This window comes from Gallinula chloropus, assembly GCF_964237585.1.
Source record: "Gallinula chloropus genome assembly, chromosome: 2".
NCBI lineage: Eukaryota > Metazoa > Chordata > Aves > Gruiformes > Rallidae > Gallinula > Gallinula chloropus.
This window is the reverse complement of record NC_140086.1, coordinates 35,675,011-35,697,374: the sequence shown is the minus strand read 5'-3', so window position 1 is coordinate 35,697,374 and position 22,364 is coordinate 35,675,011. Positions and strand designations below refer to the sequence as shown.

At 40.8% G+C, this 22,364-nt stretch overlaps 1 protein-coding gene across 5 annotated transcripts in view; it reads right to left on the bottom strand.

Moving 5' to 3' along the window:
* The window catches only part of EYA1 (EYA transcriptional coactivator and phosphatase 1), a gene marked incomplete at its 5' end in the record, with an annotated part of 155,305 nt that extends 133,333 nt beyond the window's left edge, over positions 1 to 21,972 (bottom strand). For all 5 annotated transcript variants that reach the window (XM_084280433.1, XM_084280434.1, XM_084280435.1 and 2 more), the window contains one exon: positions 21,940 to 21,972. In XM_084280433.1, the coding sequence (XP_084136559.1) occupies positions 21,940 to 21,972 (33 nt within the window). The remainder of the gene's footprint in view (positions 1 to 21,939) is intronic.
* Positions 21,973 to 22,364: the final 392 nt, after the last annotated feature.

The following is a 22,364-nucleotide window of genomic DNA, read 5'->3' as shown; positions in this document are numbered from 1 at the left end:
ACTAGAAGGCTGTTATAAGGTCTCCCTGGAGCCTTATCTTCTCCAGGTTGAACAACCCCAACTCTCTCAGAGGAGGTGCTCCAGCCCTATGATCATCTTTGTGACCCTCCTCTAGACTTGCTCCAGCAGCTCCGTGTCTGTCTTGTACTGGGGATCCCAGAGCTGGACACAATACTCCAGATGAGGTCTCACAAAAGCAGAGGGGGAAAATCACCTCACTTTCTCCCTTGACCTAGTGGTCATGACTCTTTTGATGCAGCCCAGGTTACTGTTGGCTTTTTGGGCTGCATGTACTCATTGCCAGCTCCTGTTGAGCTTCTCATTCACCAACATCCTCACAGGGCTGCTCTCAAGCCATTCTCTACCAGGCCTGTAGTTGTGCTCAGCACTGCCCTGACCCATGGGCAGGACCTTGCACTTCCCTCCAGCATGTTGTCCTCACCACAAAACTTGATGCCATCTGCAAACTTGCTGAGGATGCACTCAATCCCACTGTCCATGTCACCAACAAAGATGTTAAACTGTGCAGGTCCCAACAGTGTCCCCTGAGGAACACCACTCATCAATGGTCTCTATTTAAACATTGAGCCATTGACCCCGAGTCTTTGAGTAAAAGCATCCAGCCAATTTGTTATCCACCGAGAGGTCCATCTGTCAAATCCATGTCTCTACAATTTAGAAACAAGGATATTGTGCAGGACAGTGTCAAGTGCCAATATGCAATTACCTTTTAATTATTTAGAGTTAAATACAAAGGGGTTGGATTTGTCATATGAAGGCCAATTGGCAGCTAGTTTCCAGTGACATCTCTCAGGTATTGATAATATGGCCAATATTATTTATTATCTTTACTAACAAGAAGGGTGATGAATATATAATATCAAAAAGGTTGTAGATTGCAAATTTTGCAAATTCAAAACCCTGCCCTCCCAAACTGGAAGGCCAAGGCTGCTATTCATTGGAGGGACCTTGATAGGCTGGAGATAGAGGCCTACAGGAACCTCATGGTGTTCCACAACAAAGTCCCATGCCTGGACAAAATAACTCCATGCAAAAAAAAGGAAACATTTACAGAAAAGGGTGGGGCTATCTGGTGCAGCATTTGAACAAGACCAAAGCATATGGTGAGAAAGTTATTTTTCCTCTCTATTTGGCACTTGAAAAACTACATCTGGAGTCCTGTGTCTAGTTTTGCACTTCCCAGTATAACAGAGGCACTTCTGTACTGGAATAAGCCCAGCAAAAGCTGTCAAGAAGATTAGGGGACACATGTCATCCAAGGAGAGGCTGAAGGAACTAGGTTTGTTCAGCCTGAAGAAGAGAAGGCTAACAGGAAACATTACTGCTCTTTATAAGCAGGAAGATAAGGAGAAGATGAATCCTGTTTCTTCCTGGCATTGTGCAGTGACAGGGTAAGAGACAACAAACACCAGGTTCAACATAGGAAATTACACACAAGGGAAAAAATTCACCATGACAGTAGTGCAGCACCAGTTTTCAATACGCTAATTATAACATAAAGCAAAGAAATTAACCCCATAACAGAAGGCACTGGAATGCTGGAAAGCCCATTAGGACAAGGTAGAACTTATTGAAACTCAGAGCATCGCTGTAGGACATTTCTACTGACTGTCACTTTGTTCTTTTGAAAAACTGAACACAATTTATCAGGGATATAAATTAATTTGTCGATACCATTTTTTTTCTTCATGGCAAGTCTGCAATTCTTTATTGCTTCACACTGGAATTTGCTGTGACTGCATAGCAACTGCTCTCAGGAGCACCTGACATTATATATATGCAAGGCTGGCATAGCAAACGTTGGTCTCATCCTATGAATGTTTTTTTTATGTGCATGAAGATGACTGTTCCAACAAAATGTCTCTTTCCTCATAGCTTAATTACTGAACATAAATTATGCAGTAAAAGAAATAACTTTCAATAGTAACATCAAAATATGACAACTGGCTACACAGCCAGACATGTTTCTATTTAACACATCTGATGTAAGGAAGCTATTAATTTTCTAAATGCGTGGCCAAACTTCTTCGTAACACCTGACACAGCATTTTGCTAGGGTAATAAAAGAAAGCCTGACAGCTGCAATTTTCTAGAAATATGGATTAAGCCTTTCACTGTGCTCTTGGGAAAGTTTTCTCTTCTATAAGCTTCCATAATTTGTTTTAAAATGGCTTGCTTGTGATCATTGAGACCCAGAGTTCTCTTGCATCCGCTCCAGCTACAACTTATATTTTGGCATGCTCATATTAAAGCACTGAAAAACAAACATATATTCTTCTAAATAACCTCTCTCACACTGCTTTTTAAATTATTTTGTTTAAAGCATTTATTTCAGGCACTCATAACACTGAAAATGACAGTAAAAATCACACTGATACATTTGACCAGCACTTCTTCAAAAAAACCCCAACACCTAACCCAAATTATATTAACTGAAGGGGAACATTGCAGTGAAAGTAGCTGGCTTCCTCCTCTGAGAACGAGACGCACTGGTGCCTTGTGCTGTCTGGTGACAGGAACTAAATATATTTTCTGCATTCTCCATGACATTCCACTTTGAACTTAACATGCCAGTAGTCATGGTACGAGTGAATAGACAGCTGCCATGAGGAAGGCATTCAATGTTTGAAACAAAGATTAATAGAGGAACCACCGCTAAATATAAAATAAATATAAGAAATACATGTGGCAACTATCTTTATATTTATCATTTAAAAATATTTGTTCTAAAATTTGCATTGCTTAAAAACCCATCAAGATACAAGATAATAGATTGTTGCTACTATTAAAATTGCATCACGTAGCCCTCTGTTCATGTAGTATCATTTTTGCCCAGTAGCAACAGCAGATGTCTACAAGTAAGTCTACTAACTTTTTCCTATTTTAGAAAGAGCTAAAGAACAAGTTTTAAATTTTATCCAAGCATTTCCTTCATTTGCCTCTCAGTACTACTGTGCATTAATTAATTAAACTACTCAATGGACTAAAAATGACGAAGCATGTTCTACAATGTCAGGTTATCACAAAATATTCCCACATTATATTCTGACTAGAAGAGAACAAAGAAATGGGGAAGAATTGTACAGTGTCATTTAAATATGTGCTCAGTGTTTAGTAACATCTGGTATAGGAAATAATTGCTCTAGAATTTAAATAGCTCAGAAACATGCCATTTTTCCTTGACTGTGCAACAACCTTATGATAAAACGTGTGTGCACTCACAAAGAGGAAGAACCGTGCATAAGAATACGCTTTAAGAGAAATTACTGTATTTACGGAGTACAGGAGAAAATTCTGGGTCAAATTCCAGGCTTTTGCTGTGCACACACAACTCTTGCTACTCCCACATGGACAGATTATAGTGTTCAAATCTAGACTTCAGATCTCTATCTCTGCAAAAGTGTGTGGGTCAGGTGCTGTGTGTTTTGGATTTGTCTACTGGAATATAGTTGCTATAAGTGTTTACACAGGAATAATGTTTTGAGCTTCCTCATTTTGGTTACTGAAAGTAAAGCTTAGAGTAAGTTAATCTTTCATGTCTGACACTCTCTCACTTGACTTTGAAAAGGAGACACATATTCAATATTCAGGACTGCAAGACAGTGCTTAGTGCAACTTCTATACATCACACAAGCTTACTGTAATTATCTCAAATTAATTAGACTAATATGATGAGAGGGAAAGCATTACTATCCCATTTTGCAGGAAAAAAGAATAGGCAGAGACATATACCACACGGCATCTCACGCAAGGCATTTGCAGCACAGCCATGGAGAGGACTTGCATATCCCAAAGTGGCTGAACCACAAAACTCTCTTTGCCACCTAAACATTACATCCAATTAGACAAAGATATCACAAAGCAGAGCAAATTTAAGTTCTTCCTCGCTAACACCTTAGATCCTTCAAAAGAGTGAGCAGAGCAATCATGAAATCTCTACTGACAATTTGGGCACACTGGGCTAACGCAAAGAGTTTGGATTAAACCCATTGGATGTTACAGACAGTTGAGCCAGTCTTTCAGTTTTGATAGACATAGGGCTGTTAATAAATTTTTAATACTCCTTTACGAATGTTAAACTGAAAGGCTGTACTGAATGAAGATAATCTCTGGTTCAGAAGACCTGCCCTCCCCATGGTCAGCCTGCTTGTGGTCCCAGTGGTATTTGTTCTGTGTCCCTCCAAGAGCCTCTACAGCTCTGCTAACACCACCGTCACACACTTCGTCACAGCCATGTTTATTTTTGTTGGCAGACCTACACAGGTCCTGTGTAACACTTCTTAGCACTTAATTCACTCAAATGTTACTTTTACACCTAGAAATGACTTGAAAAAAACAAATGTTAACGTACCAAATACATCGGGTTTGTCAGCACCACTTGCTTCTAACAATTCTCTTTGACTTAAAATTGTGAGAGTTTCACAATTTCTCAGCAGTGCACAAGACTTGCAGGCAGAATAGCAACACCCTCTAAACTAGTATGTCACAAGGACTTGGGGTTAAAAATACTTAAGCGTGAAACGTTTGCCGAGTAACCCTGTATTAAGAACTAAACAGAAGAAACACGAACACAGGAGCTCTGTGACAGTAAATGCCATCTGTCATAAAACGCGTGGCAAAAGTTTATGATCCTCTCTAGGTAACAGCAGTAACCACCACATGAAGTCTCCCTCTGGGAAGTCAGTTTGACATGAGCCATCCACAACTGCTCAGCAAAACCAAGAAGGACGTGACTTCTACTTCTAGCAGCTGCTTCTAATGCTGAATACCCTGTGCATGCTTTGGAGGGAATAATGTTTTCATGCTTAGCCATTGAGAATGAGAAACTAGAGTGGCACAAAACATCAGTGGTTGAATAAGATGTGTGCAGGGAAAAAAAAAAAAATCCCCAAAAGAGCACTAGCTTTTTGACAAAGACAGCTGAGATTCACAGATTATTATTAGCACAAGCTGACAGTGAATGGGAAGAAAGCCAAAGGTGTACCAGGGCTTAAGGAAAGGACTCAGGATGACCTAAAGAGCATCAGCATTAGTGTGAAGTAAGCAAATAGTCGCAACGCTCATCAGCAGAAGATAGGTCTACAACTGACACCTCTCAAAGTCACTCCAGCAAAATGTTTAACACGCAATTTTAATTTCATGGCAGGTAATATAAGACTCGAACGCTCGAAGCACAAATAGCTTTTCAGGCATGAGGTGGTATGATCCTTGGTCGTGAGCGGATCTCAACTGGAAAAAATGACTGTTCTGTGCTGGTGGATGTGAAAACAAGGATGAGAAATCAAATGCTAGGAAAGGCAGGTGAGTAGAAGCATGCTTTCACCTGCAGGCAAAAGGAGGGAGTAAAATGACTTTCTCCTTCTTTCTTCCAAATTTCCTTGCCTCTCTTACAGTTCAGTTATTGTCCACAGCATGCATTACACCACACACTGCAGTTCCCACCTTCCTCCTCACCTTCAACTTGCAGTTGCTTCAACTTCACAGTGTCCTCCTGCACAATGCATTGAATGCCATAACATGCAGATAACAGCTGTAAAACATAGGAGAACAGACACACTCTCTGCAGGAGGCTTCTTGAATGTTAGGTATGATAAATCTGATGGACTAAGACTATGAAGGTGACCCTTCTCACTACACAGTCAATGTATCTTGGTATTGCAAGTACAGAGAAGCCATCACATTCCACCCTCCATGATGATCCTCACACAGACTGTCTAAACCTTTAATAAAGAATAGTTAATGTTTTCAAAATATTAAGGTGTTACATACTGCTTTCCTTTTGATAACACTTCTTATTCTCTTCCCACTTACATGCCAAACATTTCATGGGGAAGGTCAAGAGGACAATGAAATATTTTTGTGGTTTCATAATAATCCAACTGTCATCAAATTAACTCTTCTCTGGAAGAAGTCTAAGAAAAGGCAGAAAAAAAGAGGATGTGGAGCTAGTGTCCATTCTTGAATATAAACCAAAGAAAATACTCACAAAAGGAGAGAGAATCATAATTAAAATAGAGCTTCTGTTTCCCCTGCACACTTTTAATTGCAATTTGTTGACCAAGTTGAGCTCACAATCTTGTCAGCCATTCGGAGCTCTACCAAACTATGCTAGCACCAGACAACTAAGGCTCGGGTTTTACCACCTTTGACAGCTGACTTGCTAAAGGAATCATGCTGGCTACCAAGGACATGATTTTCTTGAACAGAAGGCAATGAAGATGGGAAAGATGAGGAATAAGATGCAGGAAGGAAAGCAGAGCACAAGGTAAGAGCAGAACCCCACATTTTGCACTCCAAGTGATTTGCCTGGGATGTAGCCACAGTGGATAGGAGTAGTGATGCAGACTCTCTTTTCTGTCCCACGCTCTAGGATTTATCCAGCAACATTGCAGCAGGCACTGGCTCCAAATGCACACTGAAGCCAGGGTGGTTAAACTACCTGAGGGTCAACAGTTCTCAGGGGCTACTAATATTTAACAACAGGAATTAAGCCCTGTATTAGACCCAACCTTCAATTACCGCATCTGTTCAATTAAAAAAAAAAGTCACAGGTTTCCTTATTAAGGGTATCTCTTTATTTGGGGGGTTGGACCCAATGACCTCTTGAGGTCCCTTCCAACCCCTATGATTGTATGATTCTGTGATTTTTCGTAAAAAAAATATTAATAGAATCTTTTTTTCCAAAAAATTAATTAATTCAGATTTCAGAAGCTGCTTTTAGAACAGATGGGTTTACAACATTTACTGTTCCACCACATCTTGCTATAAACTTAACTTGCAGCAGTTTGCTTTAAACTTGATCTTTAAGCAACAGCTTGTTTCTCTCTTTCCTCTCTCTGTGCTGCCTACCAGAATGGGTCTTTGGTCTTCCCCTAGGTATAAAGGGCAACAGTATATATGTTTTTACGATCACGGAGCTGCTAATCATATTAAAATAGCATTACATAAATAATGGAACATATCCAAGCATTGTCTTTTCTTGGTCAGTAAGACACAGGTTCCAGAAAGAATGCAAAATATACAGCTGTGAATACGGTTTTGCTGGAAGGCTATGTCTCTACTCCCCCAAAACTTTCCAAGTCAGACTGCAAATCGGAATTTTCCAGAATTTTTCACTAGCAAGAGGAGAATAAAGTTTTGGAGAACGAGTTCTTAGCAAAAAAGATTAGGTGACAAAAGAAACTGGGAGAGGAAGTGGCGTGGGGTGGGTGGGCAGATGGCTGGAGCTGTTGTTTCCTACCACCCTGACTATCCTACAATCCAAAGAATGCAAAACAGAGCTTAAACCCCACTTCTGCCTGATTGGACCTGCAATTCAAACTGCTCCTCCAAGAAAGCATCTTCCCTCTTACTTTTCCAGAATAGGTTGCTCTGAAACCTCTCCATTGGAAATCTGTAGTCCAGTGAGTAGGACAACACTTGCTCACAAGGGTCAGGTGTTCAATCTGCTCTGACCCAAGCCATCAGCCATGACCATGCATCCTAAAGCATCATCACTAGAGAAAACAGTGAAGAGGGGGTGGAATCATAACTCCATTACTTCCAACTGATGCCAGTGCCCTCAATTTCTGAGTTTTTTGGCCAAAACTATTAGGCCCAATTCAACATAAATTCACAAATAATTTCTGTTTCAAAGTTACTCTTTCTTTTTTTTTTTTTTTTTTGACTGCACAGATGCAGTGAGAACAGTTCTGAATGTTTTTTCACCTAAAATTGATTTTATTTTTCCAACCTCAGTCCAACATTTTGAACCTTAATCTGTCATTATAAAAACATAATTTTTTTCCCTGCAAATCTTACCTTATTTACCTCTAGTTCATCACAGCTATGTCAACACTTCTACCACTCACTGCAATGACCTCTGCTATTCAGCTCGTGCATCAAACGTTGCAAACCACGTGAAAAGCAAAATTTTGTCACCTCAGTCCTCAGCTGGAGCAAAGAGCTTTTTCTGCTGACAGTCTGTGCGGCTCAACTGTTCAAACAACTCTTTCTAACAACAACAAAAAGCTTTACTCAGATCTCACCCTTGTGCTGTGCTGTCACATCTGCACAGATTATAAAACCTCCCACTGTAAAAGTTACCACGGGATAGTAAATTCTGTTCTTAGTCACTGGCACATAATACAAAAGCTTTACACATCGTCACAGGGTGCTCTGGGTTCGTGGAACACCGCTAAGAAACAAAAAAACCCAAACTGGAAAAATCTTACACAGATGAAGGGAATTCATAAAGACAACCTGTTGCTTCATATAATAATAAAAAGTATACTTTGCTTGTTTTGCAGCTTCATTTCCATGGTTATTTATGCTGTAAGGAAATGGCCTCAAAAATGCTGTCTACATAGCAGAGTTTTGTGATCTAGTTCTCCCTGATGCAGTTTAGAGAATTATCCTTCAACAAAACAGGCAGGAGGATAAAATTCAAAAATTATTCTTCCTAAGTGTTTAAAAATGCTTCAGGGATGTTGAAATATCCTCTTGTTTGTGCTGCTCTTTTAGCTGTGACAGAAAGAGAAGTCCTATTGCCCATGTAGCTGAGTTTTACGTTTTGACCTTGTATTCAACCTTGTTAGCAGTGAGAAGGTGGTACAGGGCATCTGCCTGGGCGGGAGACACCACCACCTTCTCTGCCTTAGACGTTAGTGAGACTGTGGCTGCCCACCTACACGAACCAAATCTCAGAATCACATAATCACAAGGTTGGAAAAGACCTTTAAGATCGTCAAGTCCAACTATTCCTGTCCTATGCTAAACCATATCCCTAAGCACCTCATCTACCCTTTTTTTAAACACATCCAGAGGCACTGACTCAACCCCTCCCTGGGCAGCCTGTTCCAGGCTCTGACAACTCTTTCAGTAAAAAATCTTTTTCTAACATCTAATCTGAACCTGTATCTCCACAATCTTTCAAAAGCATAAGGAGGTTTCTAGTCTTCTATTTATTTTTTGGGGTAAGACCCAGGTGGTAGATGACTTTCTGAAACATACAATTAAACAAAAAAAAAAAAAAAAAAATTAGGCCAATAATCACATTAAAAGAGCTTTGAATACCAGGGCTCTTGCAGCATACAAACCAGGAAAAGTTACTAAACAGCTATTATATTCTAACACCAGGAGTATTTTTCCATTTCCTAAGAAGGAAGAAAGGGTTCCAAAGGTACAAGCTTGTATTCAGTCATACTACCAGGCACGCTCACAGTTGGCATGGGAGGTATGCTTCAAATAATACATAATTTTTTGGAAGTTACGAAGCTTGTGCTTTATAACTGCATCACCTGGAAGTCAACATGCAATCCATCCCCCACATTTTCTGGTTTTGTGTTTTTATACATAATATCTGACATAGATGTCACTACACCAAGGATTTATGTACGCAAAATAGCCAACACCACTTGCAAGCCGTGAATGATCTGCATCAGTACATTCATCACTCTATATTCTGCAAAGACAATGAGTACAAAAAGACAAAATTACTGAATAGGATACAAGACTAAAATAAAAAGACCCTGCAATTCTGATGCTCAGACAGGGCTTCTACTCCTATTTTAGATGTCTGCGACACCTGCACAAGACTAGCTGACCTGTGCAAAGCTGAAAGAAGACTGCTGGAGCAGATGCTCACAGTCCAAAGACATCACACAGCCTGAGTGCCACATATTACAGCTAAATACCTGAAACTGGAGAAGACTGGAAAAGGGCTTGAGTACTGTAGATTCAAATGCAATCGGGGCTGGGGGGAGGGGGGGGCCCAACAAAATCACACACCAACAAAAGACAAACAAAAATAAAATCACCACTGAAGAATCATTTGCTATTGTGTCAGATTCATGTAAAAACTTCAGAGAAAACATATGGAAAGACAACGTTTGCCTGTGATAATAAAGGAATGCTTGGTCAAGACAGGATCATTCCAGAAAAGCTAAACTAATTAGTTGCGTGATACTGTCTATGCAAGAAGAGAAGACCTTGACAGCTCTAAATCAAAGTACTAGCAGTGGAAGCTTTGGGGCAGATTAACAAAATGAAGGGGCACAAAACACCCAGAACCCGGAGTTCACCCAAGAGTTCTAAAATAATGGAAGCATGATCAAATCAGCTGCTATAATAAACAAGAGAATTGGTGGGCACACGGGAATATGATGTAATGGGGAAGAGAAAGCACTGCTTTGCAAAGAGAAGTCATAACTTCAAGATTACTAGCATTTCTGTAAGGAGTTAATGATTATTTGGATAAGGATGATTTGGTTAATGTAGTATATTTAGATTTCGGCAAAGCTCTCACAAGCCAAAAGCTCTTAAACAATTTGTCACAAGGTAAAAATAAAAGGTCTGTCATTAATTACAATTTAAAGGATGGAACAGAGTAAGTGGACAGTTTTAACAACATTACTAGAGGAATTCCCAAACAACCTGTATTAAACAAGAATACCCTGGAAAAGATGGCAAACAGCAAGGTTATAAATTTGCTGAACTACTCAGGCCAGCTCAAAATAAAGCTGCCTACAGAGAACTGCCACCACGGTGACTCCACACAACAAGCACCAATGAAATTCTCTGTGGATTAATACAAAGTAAAGACAACTCAAACTGAGGATGGGCAAGGATAAGTGCTAAACTAACTACTGTTCCCAAGGAAGAGATCTCGGAGTTGTTGCCATAATTTTCTGAAAACAACAGCTCAGTGGCCCATGGCAGTCGAAAGGGTGAAAAGCGTTAAAAATTATTCGGAAGCACAGAGTAAAAGAGAAAACATCATAAAGCCAGAGGGCTCACATCTTGAATCTCTCACACAAAGCTCATCAGCAGTCTCAGGAAAAAACAAGGCTCTTCATCTTGGAAGAGAAACGTCAGTGTTGTGAAAACAATGCAGAAGTCTACAGAATCAGGAATGAGACTTAGGGAAGTGAACAGAAACTGATAATTCTTTACTTCTTGTGTCAGGAAAACTTAAAACCCCTGTGGTTCTGCTGCAGTTATGAGGCAGCAAGCTTAAAACAACAAAAAGACTTTCTTGGAAAGTGCATGATTAACCTGTGGAACTCAGGGCTACAGAGGCTCGAAGCATAAATATGTCCAAAGAAAAGGAAGTTCATGAACAAAATGGTTTGGATGTATCTTCCATTCTATCAAAAGCAAGATTTGCTCTATTTCTCCTACTCCCCTTAACTGTTTGCTGCTAGTCCCTGTTAGACACAGAACAGCAAGCTAAATTATGTCTTCTGATGCAATGTAGTGGCACTTACGTACCTCTTGCTCTTCTTTGCCGGTCCAATTCTGAGCGTTCTTCAAGCTGTCACACAAGGCTCCTGTTTTCCTGTCCATTCCCAAAAGTGTTTGCTTCTCAGCTGCTATTGCCTTTAGCTCTCCTTAGACCGAAATGTCAAATTAATTACACTCATCTCAGGCAATTATTTTATGTAAAACTGCAGATGGGAAAAACACTGAGAAGATGCCGAGTCCATCTACCAACAAGTGCAATATGGTCTTTGCTCCTGACAACCAAAAGCGGATGCTACGCTGGCAAATAAGACAGTCTTTGAGCAACAATAAACAAGACAAGCTAAGAACAGAAAGAGCCGGTGTCCAGTGCTGCACGGATTTGGCAGCCTTCTTGCCTTCTGTTTATAGAAAGCCTAATGGCAGCGTACAGCCCTTCCAGGGACTGAGCAGAGGATTTATGCAATGCCGGCGCTCTATAAACCCGCTCGCTTGATGTGCCACTTCGCTTCTACACCACCTTACTAAAACCAGAGAAAAGTAAAACATAGATATTACACCAAAATGTTGTTGCAAACGACACAAATCTGATGTGCCAATCAGCCTACCACTAAATATACCTTGTCCCCCAAAATCCTAGAGTAGAAAAATGGAAGTGAAATAGGCAGTCTCTAAATTTAGACTCTTTTTTTCATGTACAAATAACTGAAGGTGAAAGCGAGGCATATCAGCATTTAACTAGTTGATTCTGAATACAGAGGTACTTTTAGATCTTTTAAATTATTTACAGGCCTAAAAGGGTGGTCAAAAATGAAAAATATGTCCAGTTATTAAGAATACAAATAAAATAAAAAATAGCTAATGCTTACTTTCCTAAAAATATCGCCAATACTAAACAGCAAGAGCAAATGCCTGCATCTGCCAGCACCCAAGCAGTGCTTACACTAAAAGCTATCTCTCTTTTAATCCCCATTCATTTTGCCCAAATGTAACACTTATATTTTAAAATTACTCCACTGCATAAGGAGAGTGTGAAAGTGTGCCTGAAATGACTTACTCTCCTACTAGCTCCTTTTAGCTTTGATTGAGGAAAAAAATGAGCAATTTTTTATCTTCAAGCAATTTCATTCATTGACTCACCACCATTAACAACATTTATGGCTCTGTAAATTATAATGAGAATAATCAAATCCTGTGCTCCAGGGGATGAGCTGATCACTGTAGGAGCCGGGAAGAAATGTTCTCCCATCTGCTGCTCTGCACAGTTGTATAGGTGCATTGTTGGTGCAATGGAAAGTTCACTTTATGTCAATGCTGGTGGCAGAAAATAAGGCTTTGAATGCCAAAAATGTCAGAATGACAAATTCTGTGTGATTGATGAGAAATCCCTACGAAGCCTCCCCCCTCACCACCAGACTCTGCCGCTGTGTGATGTGCATGGACCGTGAGACCAGTGAGTCTACAACTTCCAGGACAGTCTAGACAACACAGCTAAAGCAAGGCAGACAGAAATAGAGAGGCATCTCTGTCCTAGAAACTCTGAATTTTAATTTCTCTTGTTGTAAACAGGTCCTGGGCTGACTAATCTTACCCCCAGCAAATATAATTTGATTTTACTGTAGCCATATATGTAAACATAATATGAGAAAATCATGGCATTAACATTATTAACTGCTAACAAAATTATATTCCTCAAGTAAAAGCTGGAACATAACTTAATTTAATCTAATACATTCCATGCACACAGACACACATACATACACTCACACCAAAATAACATTAATTTAAACATCATGTTTCTGAAATCCACTAATCTGAGGTCAGTATATATAAGATTGAAAACTGCACTTAAACAGGCATTCTCTGTCATTCTATCACGTTTATCTGGTACCGTAGGACAATACTAAGCACAAATATTTCAGAGAAATCTGAAATCAGGGTAAACTTATATTTCAATATCCCATATAATATTAAAAAAAACCTCCAACCAAACAACTAGGAGTTGGATGTGCACACAGGAGCGGTACCAGAAGTAACTATAGCCAAATTGAATACCACAAAGCTTTAAGTGTCAAGTCTAAACTGCCAACTTAAAATCACTATCCATAAAGTTATCAGTTCACACATGTGAACCCCGCAGCAATGCTCTGCAGACTCCTAAGCCCATGATCTCACTGTGAGTGCACAGGAGGTGGCATTTACTTTCTCCCTTAACCATGAGTGTTATATCTGTAGGGAACCACTGAGGATATCAGAAGGACAAGGGCGAGTTGGTGACCAAAATTCTTGCCAAAGTACTGTTTTAGGGCAATATGCTTTTACTAACCATGGGTAGAGAAGCTTCACTACTGGATGAGTAATTCCTTCTTACAGATGACACTCTTATTTGCAAGGAGGCTCACACTGATCTGTCACAGGGACAAAGCTGAGACCTGGAGACGGTCTCTGTCATTAGTGTTGCTGCTCACAGGGTTGGACCTGTCACGTAAAAATGCACGGTAAGTTTGAGACAAAAATTACAAGAGGGTGCCTCTAAAGAAGTTGCTGAAATCCATGAGATTGCTCCATGCTGTTTTTAAGATACACGTTCAGTACCTGCTCTGTAATGTTCTAATTCTGTTCCTAAATATTCACATTCTCTCTTTCTCCCTAGAAGTGTTTGTAGAAAATTGTGGGGTTATGTATACATAAAAAAACCTTCCCCTTTGTGTCTGCAGGACTACTTCAGACTAGAAAACTTAAACTTTTAAATTATATGAATTTCCACATTTATGTATATGGCACCAGGGCAGGGAGTGTAACAAAACAGGTAATGCATGGAAGTCTTGGCATCCAAGTGAGTATCCCAGCTTTTTCAGCAGCAACAGAAACACATCCTTCTAATTAAAAATCATTGTTTCAAGGAAAACAGTATGCACTTAAGAACAGCATTTCAGGTAGTTCACGTAATATTGCATAGATATACTCTGTACTAAAGCTTTGCTGTGAAAGTGAAATCCAGGCAGCAGTTTAGGCATGTGCATGTACGTGTAAGTAAAGCAGCATGTGCATGTGTGGGTGTGTAAATAGTATATACACAGATGCAAAGCTTCAATGCACTGAGTAAGCCTCAGCTCTATACCTTAGTACTCACTTCTGAGTCTGGTTACCTTCCGGATTGTTAAGTCTTTCTAAATTAGAACAAGCAATTTCTCTTTGTTTTACCTAATATTTGAAAATGGCAAAAAAGTCCCATGGGTCACTGAAAATTATCCCTTCATTCCTGCCGCCTGTTTCAAGTCAGTCAAAACATTCCAGACTTCAAAAGGGGGCTTTGCCTGCTTAGGCCATTTTGGTGTCCTTCTATGGCCGGCCTATGAGGGATTGGTTATTTGGATAAATTAGTTTGTGGAGCCTGCTGGCCTTCTAGAAGACCTCAGTGTCTGACTGCAAATTAGTTCTACCGAACATGTAGAAATCCCTGGGCAGACGAGAAGAAATAAATGGTGATAAAATCTAATACTACAACGTTTGTAATGCGATTTTATTCTGCTCTGTAGCTTGTAAGCAAAGCTAATGTTGAATTAAAAATTTTAAAATATAAAAATGTCCATGAAAGCACAAAATCAGATCAGTATCCGAGTCACAGCCGAGAAGGCTGAATGCCAACTTTAAAGTTAAGCTTCCAGCAGGAATCTTTTACAAGAACAAACAAAAAACCTCCTGGTTTTCCACAAAATCAAGTAGGTATTTACATTACGGATGCACCCCCGCTTAAGCCAGGAAGTCACACAGTTGAATTCTGCTGGAGCTTGTGCTGTGAATAAACTGCTATGCAGTCTTTTAGTGCATAGTTGTACAACTGCCTAAGGAGAGTTTATCCTTAAGGAAGAAAAGTCAGAGAGCCAAAACTAACAAACATGGCTCCTCGAGCGGAACAATGGTCCAGAAGACCTAGTAAAAAAGAAAATAAACTTCACTGGCAGTTTGCTTTTTACTGTTAAGGGCTAAGCTACAACTTCATCAAGACTTTCAAGAAGAGACTTCATGCAGAACAGTATACATTCACGGGCGTGGATAGAGCAGCTGGAAAGAGTCAGACGGGTTGGGTATTTTTTACGTATCTATTATATCCCCATTTTTATAAGGTCATCTAAAAATGCCTCACGCCATAACAAAGACAAAGTTCCACCTCTCCGAGGAAATGAGGATTTGTAGCTAAGAATGGTGGTATCTTTCGACGGACACCAACAAAATCCGTGCAAAGTCTCCATCCTGTTCCTAAAGCCGGGACCATAAGGTCACCACGGATGCGTGTGTGTGGAAAGCACACTAAGAGTTACGTTGGGATTAGTTTCCAGTATCATTGGCGGAAAATTACAAACGCTCGTTAAAAAACAGAGTTACAATGAGTGCTATGTTCAGGCTTTGGTCCTGCAGAGATGAATATGCCCAACACTACAAGCTGCGGGTAGAAGTACTTGTCCCGGTGCTGCAAGCATCGTTGCCTACGGCGCTGCAGGATTTCTACCACCGATTAGGAAAAGTACATTTTAAGTAACAAGAATTCCTCCGTGGTGTTACTGCAAACCCAGCTGAATGAATAGTTTGTATTGAGCAAGGTATGCTCTTCAAACTGCCCACAAACAGCTTAGAATTTTTCAGGAGTATTTTCACTAAAATGTTTTTAAAGAAACAATTCTACCAATAGTTACTGACTGAGCCGGTACCATAGACCGCCTAGCAGCAGCTCATTTCAATTCAAAGAATTTAAATACATCAGCTAGTTCCGGCTGTTCATTATTTCTGACACTTACTAAGGGTTATAAGTGGGTTTTGTGGCTTATGTTTCCAATATCCAACCAATTTCAGATCGAGAGGGGAAGGGGAGTGGGAAGGGTGCAGGCGATTACATTTTATAGTTACTGATCGCAGTTGCATGGTGCTTGTTGGTTACTGCCTTGCTGAGCCGTCCACAAAGGAAGCGTGTTACATGTTTCTTCAGAACAGCAAAGGTATGCAGAAGGGAGCACAGGGCTGTGCCAGCCTCTGAGAGAAACTGAGGTAGCACCAAAATACATGATTTTCACATGTGTTGATGCTATGAGTTTTCAACCAAAAGTAAAATACTTGCATTTTCACCCATTTTGCTCACAGGCTTTGTTCCCTAACGTCACAGCACAACATGCCATCATTGTTCAAACCTGGAGGCCTTATCTGGCTGTCACCAGCCATGCCCACAGGCACACCACCATGGTGGTGGCCTCTGAAACAGCTTTGGAGCTAGAGAGCACTGCCACCAAATCCCAGCTTGCCTCAAACAAAGTGAACTTTCTAGCCCTTCTGGTAGTGAAGATAACCTTGAAAATGTGAAGAGAGTGTAATCTGATGCCTCAGTAAGACTGCAAAGAGCTCGAAACAAAGACAGAGAGATGTGAACTGCCCCAGCCATCTCACTCTGGGCCCCATGGACTCAGCATTTCTGTGGTCGTGGAGCCTGGCATTTTTCCAAGATTCCATAGAATCTCGCATGTTTGCTGCAAAATTCATTATTTTGCTGCAGCCAGGTGCTGGATGTTTTTTGGTTTGGGTTTCCCCCATCACACGTTCCCTTTTTTTGCTCAAACCAGCTACTTGCACTGCATCTTTCCATTAGCAGATGTATGAGCTGAATTTTTGGTGCAAGTGCTGCTCTCCAATACATGGCATGGGCTAAGCAGCAGAGTGGTGTCCAGCAAGTAGCGGGGAGGAGCAAGAAGCTGGCGGTATGCAGCCAGGCTGCCCAGAGCGCCGACGAAAGCTGAGGTTTGGGGACTGTGTTAGGAATTGGAGATTAACTGCTGAAGCAGACTACAGCACCTCCTTTCTTGGCTCACTGGGTACTTGGCTCATTGGGTACGCGCTGCTTGGATCTAACTTGACTGCTGAGGGCCTTGGAGTCTATGCTTTGTTTTCCAGGCGGGCAAAGTCCATCATCAAAAAATACTCAATGCTGAAAATATTTCTCGGTGCACAATTTTGCAATGAAAATTTTCAACTAGGAGTCTGGACAGGGCAGGAATGAAAAATATTTAATGCCATATAGTAATTTAATACTGCATCCAAAGAGAGATTGACAAGGAAGAAACACCCTCCCAAATACTCCCACAGGGTATAGTAATTGTGGAAAACATGCCAGTATTTACTTGTGAAAATTTACCTTTGCTGAATCTTGCAAATGGCCAGAATATGCATAATTTTAAAAATCAGTAGCCAAATTAAATTAAATGCTTGCTTACCTCTACAATTCCTTTTTGGAGTTTTTAAAAAAGTTGCCATTAAGGTACTGCTAACACAGGTGTGTATATAACTCAAGCATATCAAGCCAGAATCTTCTGAATATCAGTGGTTTTCATCTTTTTATGACTTCTAGAGGGGTTTTAGGGCAAGCCACTTATGCCAATGCCAACCTCACGACTGGTAGAGATTTAGCCTACCACAAATGTAAGCCACAATAATTTTTACATCATTTTATTAAAATCAATTTGGTGTAAGATGTACTGTGACCCATTCTCAGTACCCTTACAATCAGAATTTCTCAAACATCCCAAGTGACATTTTTACATTTTAAAAAGATTTAAAACAAGATGTGATTTTTTTTTTTATTCTCAGGCATGAGTGAGCAGTGCAAATGACTGGTGGGCAGAAGAGCCCCCTCGGGATGGTGAAGAACAGGGCTTCCAAACTGAAATGGAGATCAGAGCACTGGTATATCAAATCTCTCACGAGATGGCACCTTATGCATGGCACTTCAATGTTTAAATATGTTGGCTATGTATAAGACTTGCAAATTTCAGTAGCAAGTCAAAATATCCTACTTTGATGGTATTTGCTACAAAGTCAGTTAAGTGAAGCAGTATACCCACAGAAAGATCAGTGAGGTGAGCAGCACAGCATTTGGACAGCCTTTGAGTTGAAACAGCCCAGGCATTGGGGCAGCCCAGGTCTAAGAATAGAATAGAATAGAGCAACAGAATGGAAATTTCAGTTGCAAGGGACTGACAATGATCATTGAGTCCAACTGCCTGACCACTTCAGGGCTGACAAAAAGTTAAGCGTGTTATTAATGGGCATTGTCCCCTGACAGATTTGGGGCATCAACCACCTCTCTAAGAAGTCTGTTCCAGGATTTGACCATGCTCTCTAGAAGGAAATGCTTCCTAATGTCCACTCTAAACCTCCTCTGCTGCAGCTTTGAACCATTCCCACGCATCCTATCACTGGATATCAGGGAGAAAAGCTCAGCACACCCCTCTCCCCTTCCCCTCCTCAGGAAGCTGTAGAGAGTAATGCAGTTGCCCCTCATCCTCCTTTTCTCCAAATTAAAGTAGCTCAAGGTCCTTAGCCATTCATCACAGGACATGCCTTCCAGCCTTTACACAAGGTTTGTTGCCCTCTGACACATTCAAGGGCCTTCACATCCTTCTTAAATGGTGGGGCCCAGAAGTGTACACTGTGTTCAAGGTGATGCTGTGCCAATGCTGAACACAGTGGGATAATCACCTCTTTGCACCAGCTGGTTATGCTGTGTTTGGTGCACTCCGGCATGTGAGCTGCCCTCCTGGCTACCAGGGCACACTGCTGGCTCATATTGACCTGCTGGCAACCAGCACCCCCGGCCCCTTTCTGCAGGGCTGCTCTCCAGCTACTACTCTTAATTTATACGTGTGTCTGGCGTTACTCTGTCTGAGGTGCAGAATCCGGCATTTGAACTTATTAAATTTCATCCCATTAATCACAGCCGCTGCTCCAATCTGTCTAGATCCCTCTGCAAGGCCTCTTGTCCCTCAAGAGAGTCAACAGCACCCCCCCAGTTTATCACTGAGATCTCTGATAAACTGGGCTGAAATCATCAACCAATTTATTAATACCGAGATGCAAATTACAAATAACTCACTGCTTACAAAGATTCAAGAACTCTTAACTTCAGCTTGATAAAACACAAGTGGAACATCTTTAATTGGTGCATATATCATTAGCAAACAAGCTTTAAAGCCTTTTTTGGACTTGGAAAGAAAGAAACGAAATATCAGTGACTTTTTCAGGCAGGATAATATGCTGATATGCTCTATCTAGCCAGCCTCCTATTTGTGTTATCCTTCTTTCTCAGGCACCTAGTAAAAGAAAGGTGGGGGCAGATGCAACATTCCTACAGAAGGTAAACCAAGCACATGATGGTACCATTAGGACCATTTTTCCAGGTGATGAAAAGTGTTGCTTAGATGCTAAAACCCTCAGAAAGCAAAACTTAGCCTACTAACACTGATGAGCTGCATTCCCATGTGAAATACCATCGTTTTTCTCATCTAACAAAGAAATTTTGGGCAAAGACAGTGGCAAAGAACTTAGTCCTCACTCATAGTGCTGTCTGAGAAACTGTTTTCATTTTTCTTTCCTTTCACCTTCTCCCAGTACTTTCTCTGTTGTGCATCTACCTCTATTTTCCTAAAATAATATACACCTTTAATTCTCAGCTGATGAATAAAGCTCCTCCCTTATTCACATGTACCTGAAATTGCTTCCACAGTGTAGTTTGCATTGTCCAGTTACAAAATTCAAGTACCTTCCAATCGCTGCTTGTAGAACAGTTTTCCCTTTTTTCCTACGGACTACCACCAGGTTTTAGAAGTCACTACATGTGTTTGGGCACTTAAATCCCAAACAGTTTCTGGCTTCTGTGTTGTAAGTGCAAAGTGTTAATCTACCACTCACCTTCTCTTTCTTTCTTGTATGCACGCACAGAGAGCAGAATGAATAAAAACAGCGTTCACACCATCGTCTGTTTTTCACTGAGACTGTTTTGCCTTCTGCTTTTAAGAAGTCTCTGCACTGATCAAATGACTGTTGCAAGCATGGCAGTCTGTCCAGTTATGAATGAATTAAAGAGACGCCCAATTGCGTGATTTGATTCCCCAGTTTGCTGCCTATCCAAGGTTTAAACCTATTCCCCAGGTTTGAACCCGTCCAGTGGTACGTCAGTCAGAACAGCCACAGCCCACAGCAGTACTCCTGCCCTGTGCCATGTTTCTTTGGGCTGTCCAATCTTCATCATTACAGCCGCTCAAGCGCTTGTGCAAGCAGCAAATCCGTTCAGCAGTTACTGGTTTAGATTTTGATCATCCTGATAGCATCCATGACTACCACCCACTTGGGTGATGTGAAGGGAAATTCTGAGCAGATTAAGTGTTTTACAGGCTCTCCGGACTAAGTGGTGAAAAGAAGGAATGGAATGAATAACCCCAACAGGAGTGCTGGTGGTGCCAAACCATGAACAAATATTTCCCTTAATACTCCTGTTACATGAAGTGACAGTTACATTTGTCATTACATTCAGCTCCAGCGTATGATTACCCACCCCAAACCCACTGCAGCACACGAAGCCCGGGCTACGCCGGGCATTCGGAGAGGCAGCACTGCAGTGGGAGCCGCAGAAAATCCGAGCGCCTTCGGGGAGAGGCTTTCCTTCACACATAGAGGAAAGCCTGATGTGGAACAGGACGAGGACCGGGCTTGGGTGGTGCTGAAAGCTCTGGGACTGCAACTGCAAAGAGGACCATCCCATCCCTGTTTAACACCAGTCGGTAACCATGGCCACCCCTTTCTCTAGGACTGAATTGGTCTTTTTCACACATTGCTGTAGCAGCGATGGATAAATACCCAAACGTACACATAGAGACGGGCTGTGGAACAAATGAACGCTGGAAAATAATCAAAGCCATATTGCTTCAGACAGTAAAAATGACACTAGGCGAGAAGTGTAACAAAACCACGCAACACAACAGGCTTATTATTAGGTGGCTTAGTTCTTTCTTCTCTGTTGCTATGTGAAAAACTAACACAAGCGTCGGGGAAACTGGATATATCAGGGGAAGAGTGAGAGGGGGTGCAGAGTATTGTCCAATGTATAAAATAAACCAGAAAAAATGTAGGAAATACACCTAAACACATTTATGAAATAGTAGGTTTTGGAGTTATTTTACAATTGGTAAAAATAAGGCAACTTCAATGCGAGCTACTTCTGTGAAAACAATCCAGAATAAAAACATATATGCAGCATTTGGATGTTTGCTGAGTGCCAAGAATGATATCAAAAACTAAACTAACAAATCCGTAACACACATTAATCACTTGACCAAGCATGAAATATTATTAACCACATCTAAAAGTTCGCAAAATTTCTTACTGTTGTGACTTTATAAACAGGCATTTACAAGAAACAACAATGCTGCTCAAGATTTTTTTTTTTGAAGAAACACAAATTTTGCCACTGGTCGTAAGGCTTGGCATCTGCCAGGAGCTGCACCCACTTCTCCTGGAAGCAATATTTGCATATACTGACACAGGCAAAGAAAAGTAACTTCAATTAATGGGATGAACACTCTCTAACAGATGAAAATGTTAACAATACAAGTGCAGCAAGATGAATATTTCCTAAAGAAAGCAGCAACACTCACTTTGTAACAGGAATCACGAGGACATTTTTAAATCTATACTTATTTTCTGTAGCTTTAGCACAAGCCTCCACGTCTCGATGAATATCATCATTCATGGCTTCCAATCATTAAGAGTGCACATAGCTTTCAAAAACTTTCCAGCCACTCGGCTGCAACAAAAATAATTGCCACTTTAAAAGCCGTAACTTTTTTTTTTTTCCTCAGGACTGACAAGTTGTTTACTTACAGACTTCCCATTTATTCCCTGGGGGTCTTCCATTGAAGATTTCTTCTTCCAAATTATATACAGGCTATAAGTTACAGTGAGACTCCGACAGTCCTAGTACACATACACACACCTGTGGAAAAGACAGTACCACATTGCTGTATTAATTTGGTGGCGTGGAATCAAGAGCCGATCTTTACATCTGCAACCTTCCAATCGCTAACAAGTATTCACAAGTTGGGAGCTGTTATCTTCAATGAATTCAATTAATCTTGAAAATAAATACATAGTCGAGTTGTTTATTGCAAATCCACATGAGCCAAAAAGCATGCAGCAGGAGCCCCGTTGTGCTTGCTCGCTGTCGGCAGAAGAGTCAAAGGCAGCCAGGAACTCTTCTACTGAAGATATTTCTGCGCCAACAACACTTCTCTTTCCTTTTTTTTTTC